General features: G+C 44.5%; 1 protein-coding gene across 2 annotated transcripts in view; it reads right to left on the bottom strand.

The window, feature by feature from the left end:
* Positions 1-3,720: 3,720 nt before the first annotated feature.
* Positions 3,721-8,800, bottom strand: part of vgll4b (vestigial-like family member 4b) — a 31,633-nt gene continuing 26,553 nt past the window's right edge. For both annotated transcript variants that reach the window (XM_080494621.1, XM_080494620.1), the window contains one exon: positions 3,721-4,084. In XM_080494621.1, the coding sequence (XP_080350747.1) occupies positions 3,840-4,084 (245 nt within the window). In that variant the 3' untranslated portion in view covers positions 3,721-3,839. The remainder of the gene's footprint in view (positions 4,085-8,800) is intronic.

Genomic DNA, 8,800 nt, shown 5'->3' with positions numbered 1-8,800 from the left:
ACACACACACACACACACACACACACAGATGGGAGAGCACACATGCATGTACAGACAACACACACTGCGACACATGTGCATACCTGCACACTCAGAACACGCAGAGCGTGAATCTGCTGCTCTTTCGTTTACAAGCCCTTATAACGACGGGCAAAACAAAATCCAGTCACTTTTCACTATGTTAAGAGGAAAGAAAAAAAAAAAAAGCAAATTTAAGCTGGAGGTTCAGAGAGTTTCTCTCCCCCTCCGCCGTCGACTTCAGCTTCGGAGGCGTGTCAGGTGTCCGCCTGTGTCAACACTCCACGAAATTATGACTGAAGCGGCAGACAAAAGAAGGCCGGCGACAGGCAGCTCCACAAAAAAAAAAAAAAAAAAAAAAACACCATTTAGGACTGATGGGAGTCCGTGCAGTGGGGAAAGTGCCTGTCAGGCAAAGTGGAGGGAAAAGTTTTTTTTTTTTTTTTTTTTTTTACAAGAGAGGAGAATGAACACAAAAGCTTCCACACATGCGGGGGACAGTGGACACTGAGCAGAGCAATCAGTGCAGACAAAGAGAAAGCAGCCACACACACACACAGACACGTACACACACACACACACACACACACACACACACACACGTACAGAAGCAGCCAGCAAAGTACAACAGAGGAGACATACAATCGGTGCACATGTGAAACTGTGCATGTGTGTTTCTGGTTTTCTCTCCGGCCGTTTCAGAAGAACCGTGTCCGTCGGATCGCTGCCGTCGACAGATGACGCAAACAAAGCCAAGAGCTTCCTATGGCCCCGTTTACACGACGGAGTGAAAACATATCGGGTTTTTTGGGGCGTTTCGAAAACGATGTCTGTTTACACTGAATCGATGTAGTTTTCATGTTCTGTCACTAGTAGGTGCTGTTGTTCGTTTGCGGAATAAAACTACACACGCATGCAGAGATGCATATGAAAAACAAAAAATGTGGAGTTTTCACTTGGACTTGCACTCCAGTCACTGTCAACGACACATCGTCCTCCACTTTAATCAGTTTTCAGAGGTTGACTTCCACCGCAGGTTTCAACAAGTCGCTCCACTTTCACCTCTGCCAGAGAAAAACAATTAAATCCCCTCAGAGGAAGTCAAAATTACGTTGCTAAATAAAGCGGCTGAGGGCTCCGTAATGAAAAAAGAAACAAAAACAACATCCCCGAGAATCATAAAACCTTAAATTTCGTCTTAAAGTTGCAGCGTGTCAACCGGCAATTGACTTCAGCTGAGTGGAGATTAACCTACAACACCGGGAGTCAAATGACTGCAAGGTCACAATTAAAATCAAGATTAAATAGAGGGATTAAAGCTCACGTCTGGGAAGTGATCAAGGTACAATGAGCAGCATGAAAGGCCCTAACCGGATGCTTGGAGGAGATGCAACTGAAAACTGATATGACAATAATTCCTGTTGTGCTCTGGTAAACACGTTCGCAAAAATAAAGTTCAACTAGTGACACGCACGTGGGAGAATCTGCACACTTATGCACGCAGGAGGCATGTACGATGTCCTACAGGCAGTGGAAAACAACTGAGACAGCAGAAAGGCGAGAGGAGGATGGATTCACTGCAGGAATATAATGTCAATTCTCCCACCACAGGCACATCCACAACAGAGGGCAGGATGACTCGGCACTAAAGTACAAACGCGCCAGCTAATCCTTTGTTATGTGAGCTCCGATGATCACAGGAGCCAAGAACAAAGACCCGTGCTCCCCGTGTCTTAGAAGTCACAGATTTCTACATGGAAAGCACAAGATGTATTTAAAGTCGCACACGTTAACTACGACTGAAATGTCTCACTGTAATTCCCGTTGATCGTTATTTCTTTTGGAGCTTTGCAAAGTAGCCTGACACTTTCGTAAACATCGACTGACCCATGGTAATCCAATATAATCCCATGCTATTTCTTAGATGATTTCTGCAGCGTGTTCCGGATTATTCTAATGTGCGCAGATGCTAAAAGCTCCTTCCGTTCAGCTTCATTGAACCAGGTGGAAATACTCCATTAACGGCATACGTATGTACCTTTACGTTATTTGAGTATTCACTTTGTCCGACAACTTCAGCTTTTTCCACAAATCTTTACTGAATTTGCTTCTGAGAAGACCTTTTTGGGCATCTCCATTGCAGCCAAATGGAAAGTAGACGAACACGACAGCACAAAGGAGAATCTGCTTGTGTATTAATCGGTCCAGGTTTTGCACAAAAAGACAACAACAAAAAAAAAAAAGGTTTCAAAAACCTGAATAGACAGAAAAGGACACAAGAAACTGAAGAAAAACACCTATTGAATGTGATGTCTGCAACATGAGCAGGCCATATTAGCAACGAAGCAAAAGCTCTGGTCTTATTAACATTTTCTATTAATGTCCTTCAAGGATATTTTCTTTTTCAACTGTTATGCTTTGAGCACATTTAGGAGCAGATCTTTCCTTTTTGTGACTTAAATTTTTTTTATTTATTCATATATTTTATTATTTATTTAAATTCAATGATTTTTTTTTATGTATTTTATGAATTGATTATATTTACTAATTTACTATATACATATTTTTTATTTATTTATTTATATATATTATTATCAGATTACATTTTTTATATTTTTTATGAATTTATTATATACATATATTTACATATTTTATTATTTATTATATTTAATTAGTATTTTTTGTTTTTCTGTGTTTTATACATTTTTTATATTCATTAATTTATTATATGCATATTCTTGTTGGGTTTTTTTTTTTTTTAAATAAATTGATATTTGATATTGACATTTTATATAATGTTCCTTATAAGTGTGCATCTGGACATTATTTCACCAGCATGCATGTCGGCCGGCGGCGCTCCACCTAACACCTTCCTGACTCAGTCTGTAATAAATAGCAATGGCTGGAGTCCCATGACTGACTCAGTTATGAGTCTGACTCCACCACCCCGAGCCCCGCCAGTCCTCTCACCACCAACCAGCCCTCCAGAATCTCTGGAATCTCTGGAAGTGGGAATGTGGGAACGTTGGGAGACGTGAGTAATCTTTCTGTTCCATGTTCCCCCGTTTCCAAGCTTCCAGTGATCCGTGGCCGCCGAGGAGCCGGCAAACGCCGTGGAGACGGGCTAAACCTGGCATCACACCCAAAGAGTCCAGAGTGGGACTTCTGAGAAGGCCAGAGTATGCGTGGCTTCACACGTGCTGACAGAAACGCTCCCAGGCAGGAAAAAAAATGGAATAAAAATAGCCGGATCCTTGAAGTTTTTGTTCTAAATAGCGTATGTCGCTTGTGAGAGGAGAGATTCTTTCTTCAACGGAGTGTGTTTGTGTAATAAAGACAAAAAATGGAGTATATTGAAAAATAAATGAACATTTTGGACCCTGGTTTAATTGATATTTCAAGTGAAAATGCATGATTTTTGCATTTTCATTAGAGAAATACTTCCTGATAACACAACGTTTGTTTCAATGAAAACGATGTAGTTGGCATGTCAAGCCACTAGTTGGCACTGTTGTTTGTTTTTGTAATGGAGCCATACATGCAGAGAGCAACACGCTATAAACATTAACAATAGAACACAGGCAAGGACAAAACTGGATTGTTATTACAGTGACTGTCAAAATAAAAGTACCAATTCCCAGGAGAATCTGGAGTCACGACACTCTGGAGTAAAACATTATTGTTATTACCCACCGACCCGCGCTTGATCTAGAAGAACAATTCACCGTGGCCGCGGTTTGCAAGCGCAGCAGCAGTGGCACATTTTCGAAAAGTTCCACCTCGGAAGACGTTTTCGTGTCTCCGTGATTTGCTGCCTCTACTTACAGCTGTGCAGCGAACAGCCGACTCATCTTGGCCACGTGCTCGTTGTCGTCCATGTCGCTGTCGCCCTGGTCGCCGCTCAGCTTCCTCTTGGTGGGGCTGATGGGTGGAGGGCCGGTCCTGTGGCTGGAGACGGAGGAGGAGGAGGATGAGGACGACGACGACGAAGAGGAGGACGAGGAGGAGGAGGACGAGGACAGGGACAGTGACTGGAGTCTGGGGTCTCCTCTTAAAGCTGCTTCACCTGGGATTAAAAAAAACAAAAAAAAAAAGTAAATAAAACAAGGGATCAGGTGGACTTCCTCCTCCGAGAGCCGATAAAGCAACAGAGGCTCTGTTATAATCATTATGTGACCAAAACAGCCGACAAGACGCTTGTTCTTTTTTTAAAAATGGCTGACAGTCGTGCCCCGAAATCACAGCATCGCCCGAGTATGATAGTACGACTGCATTTCCATTTAAACAAGTGAACCACAAAGTCCACTCCATCACAGTGTTTCACTGTACATCAGCTCAAACTCCAGATTTTGTTGACTTTACACAGTTTGCTGAGAGGCATAAACCTCTGGCATGAGCGGCGGAGGATCTGGTCGGGAATGTTTTGGAAGACATAGCTGTGGATGGATTCTGCATGTGTGTGTGTGTGTGTGTGTGTGAATTATTTCTCTCTCTCTGTAGTCTCGTCCCGGGACAGAGGGCCTACAGAGTGGTGAGTGGGAGCCGAGCACAGGGGGGGGGGGGCGCGCGGGGGGGGGGAGTCGGGGAAAAGTACCACTGGCTGGGTCTCAGCTCGGGGACTTTCCACTGCTTCGGCTTCATCCTGACTGAAAACTAAACTAAACGCCTGGTTTGAAAACACCTACGCTCTCTTTAGTAGTAGAACAGTTGAAACAGTCAATAAGACTCGACGCTAATCGGTTGATTCAAGTCTATTTTATCATAAATTACACATCCGTTATCTCTCGGATGCAGCAGAAATCCAATTTGAGCCTCACTTAGCATGCACACAGGGGGGGGGGGCAGACTTGTTTTCTCCACGTATGTTGAGTTCTGAGTTTTGAGCCTCGCTCCGGCATGTTCCTGCTCGCCCTGCCGCGCGCCATGGCAACAAGGCTGACGACATTGTTTTTTTGGCAGGGCAAGAGGGACGGCAATAAAGGACCGTGACGGCGTCGGGCGTCCAATCGGACGACCAGGACGCATAATAGCCCGTCGGTGAGCGGCAGAAGCTGGACAAAAGGGAGAATCTGCGAGTGTCGTGTCCCCCCCCCCCCCGCCCCTGCAAACAAGTAAGACGTTTGACCGTCGGGAGTCAAACACTGCCGGCCCGACTTCTAACTCCCACGACGACCTGCAGCGTTGACAGCCAAGCGCATAGATCAAGAACTATTGAGTGAAGGAGAAAGAAAAGCTTGTAGAGCTTCACATCTGGAACCAACCTTCGCCTTTCTCCAATTAAAAGACGGAAACGGTTAGTGTTGATTTAGTGGATCATCGTAAGATCACAATATTTAAATGTTAATATGAAAGGACACAATTCCGTTGACTTCCTCTTTCAGTCAACAGAATTGTCGATTCTGTAGAAAATGATCCAAAGCAGTGGAGGGAGACTCATGAAGGGCTCATTCAACGGTGACAATAACACAGTGGCCCTTAGATCCCGTCCACACCGTGAAAACAGTTCACCTAAACGTGCCGTTTCTGACCTATAATCCACATGAGGTGGTTTTACAAGTCTGAAAACAGTTTTGTTTGTTTTTTTAACAGGGGTCCCAGAGTGGGGAAATTCTAAAACCCCGGCTCGTGACGTCCAACCCCCCCGGGGTTCAAAAGCGATCATCTGTGGTCCGTGACGTCATCAAATAACCACAACAACCGGGGACGACAAGCTCCAGCTGAGCTGCAGAAGCTACATGATGCTAACAGCAGGAAGAGCGCGGCCATAGATCTATAGAACTAGAATTACATAGAGGTTTATGAGCAGGAATCTACTTCTAAAGTTCTATGTGCTTTGACTTCTGCGTTTTTGGTGTGTTTGGCGAGTCACAGCGCCCCCTAAAGGCCTGGCATGTGTACTGCACGCCCTGAAGCCTCGTGTTGAGCCGAGTTCACAGTGACGAGGGTTTGTTTTTTTTTTTTTTTAGAGAAGAAAAGATTGTTTTTCTTGTCTCAGTTACAGCTGATTATTCACCTGTGACACTAACTACAAACGCCTTCCCGACCGCCGCGTTTCATTTCCGCCCGCCGGCCGTGACGCGGTGCGAAGCGTCGGCGCAGAGCCAGACGGACGTGGAACGGGATCGCCACGATCTGTGCAGCTTTCTGCAATTTCCCTCCCAAAAAAAAAATCACCAAAGGCGGGCGAGAGGACGTGTCGCCGCAATCCGGGGAGGACAATAAACAGCTTTCTGCCTGCATGTGAGGAAATGATCTTTTAAAAAAAAAAAAAAAGGGACAGCAGCAATCCCACAATAACGTGGGTCTGGTCTTGGTGGAGCAGAGAATCAGCGGGAAGAGTTGCAGGAACACAGAAGTGAACTCGACTCTCGTTCCCCCCTCGGTTCATTAGGCCCACATGATCAAAGCCCAGTTCTCTTGATAGAACTTCAAACAGCTTGAAATCAGGATGAGATTGGATTACAAACTGGGGCAATCTCCCTCTCTCTCGCTCTCTCTCTCTCTCTCTCTCGCCCTCCATTTCCATCTCCCCTCTTCCCAGCTTCTGATACTTGAAGAGAGATGAGTCCCAGCATGTCTGCAAAGCAGCAAAGTGGTTATTTTTGGCTGAGTTTCACCAGCAACCAGAGACTCGGCCCTCTGGGTTCGACTCCATGGTTTAAGTCCAAAGAGATTTTATACTTAAAATAGTTAAAAGGATGTGCACACATTTTTTTTGCGCACATCCTTTTGACTGCAAAAAAAAAAAAACCTGTTCCAAAGCAGTTCATGGCTGTTTGAGCTTGAACTTGTAAACCAGATGTGACTTTGGTTTGATGTTTTACAGAAAACGGAAGGGAGAGAACGGCAGAAGAATAAAACTAGCAGCCATGTATTCCACTCGCTTGATTTCGCTTAATTAAATGCAAAAATCAGCATCGCCCCGAACTACGAACTCCGGCAACGGCTCCAACGGCCCTGCAGCTCGAGAGCAATCCAATCACACATAAACCGAATGTGATTGAGCGCATCAACATAACGTCTAATATGTGGGAGGAAAAAGAAAGACGCGGGATTAAATGGGAGCAATCAGTCGTCGCGGTTTTGCCGGAGATTGGTGTCTAAAGTTAGCGAGCGTCTGTGGATGTCGCACGCGCAGGAAGTTCAGAATTACAGGTCGTTATCGTCGACGACGCGTCGAAACTCGCCCGCCCTCCAAGTCGACGGCCGCTTCTTCACTCCGGCCTCCTGGTTTGAATCTGCGCTGCTCTGTAACCCGGCACCGGCGGCAGCGGCTGCCAGCGCCCTCCGGGCCAAACACAACATATGATGTTATTATTGGTGGAGAGTTACTGAAATATACAGCGGAGCACAATTTATCACTTAGCAGAAAATTGCGAAGTCGACCGACATGATTCCGGGCCGTCCCTGCAGAATGTAAACTCTTCGTCTTCGATTAGAGGAGGAAACAAAAACCGCTCCAGGAAAATGTTGCTTCTGGTGTATTGTGCTAACCAGACATAATGAGCTGATTTAAGGTCTTTTCGTGACCCGATTGAAGACGAGCATTTTGATTCGCCACAGCTCAACGACATTAATATCACACATACGGTGTTTACATGAACATTGATTAAACGCTGTTTAATAAGAAGTCTACAACTCAGATTTTTTTTTACTGCCGACGTCTTGGATGTGATCTGAAGATAAAACCTCAATATTACATTACTGAAGGAAATCGCGTGGGTGCAAACTATCCGATTTTGATTCCATCGGGGTAAAATAGTCCCATAGCAACTTTTATATCGAAATTTCTAAGTTTGTCTTTGTCGCGGTGCAGAATAGACGTGATGAAAATGTCAATATTTCCAAACTGAACAATCTATTACGACCAAACATGGCTAACGTTGTGACATAAAGCAAAATATAGTGAAATAGCTGTTTTTACAAACTGTCTGCTACTTTAAAGAAATCTGCTTGAGAAAATAAATAAATAAATAACAATAATCTATGTTTTGTGGCCGGATCGGAGCCTCTTACAGGTTTAATGTGTGACGCCCCCTGATCAGAAAGGTGTTCTACTTTCCAGGTCACATATAAACAAAGCATTGGGGATTGAACAGACACACCGAGTGAGATAACCAGTGCCACATCTGCACTGGTTGTTAAATGTCCACGATGGCAGCAGAGAGAATAGAAGCACAAAAAAAAAAAAAAGAAGAAGAAGAACCTCGGAGGACAACGCACCGGTACGCATGTGTGTTTGTTAGGAAATGAATTCATCTGCTCTTTCATATAATAACAAGTCCGGGCACCCATAACATCACAAAGCCCCTTTCAGACCTCGTCTTGGCTCAACATGTTTGAACATGAGGGGCTTTTCTTAAACTCTCTTTACTGGAGGGCTTTTGTTTCTCCCTCCCAGGTTTTCTTTCATCTCTTGTTATCATGAGGCACATTATGGAGTCAGATTTTTTAGCTCAGTCAGCTAAAAAAAAATCTCACATACGGAAGCAAATATTCAGCCTAATCTGGTGAACCTTTATTTCCAGAAATATTAGAGAAGCAGTTGTAGATCCACGGTGTAAACGAGACAACCTGTGGGTATACAAGTACAACAGTCCCTTTGTTGCTCACTCCTGTGATTTCTTCTTTTCTTTTTTTTCTTTTAATGGAAGCAGAAGAGATGAAATGTGAGAGGGATGAAGCGTTGAGGTAACCCTGCATCACTCCCAGCCCGAGAGGCTAAAGGCCCACAAACGAGGTTGCACAACCAACATGTGCACCCAGACCGACTTAGCACAAC

This window comes from Blennius ocellaris (genome assembly GCF_963422515.1).
Source record: "Blennius ocellaris genome assembly, chromosome: 4".
Classification (NCBI taxonomy): Eukaryota; Metazoa; Chordata; class Actinopteri; order Blenniiformes; family Blenniidae; genus Blennius; species Blennius ocellaris.
This window is presented reverse-complemented; position numbering and strand designations above follow the sequence as displayed.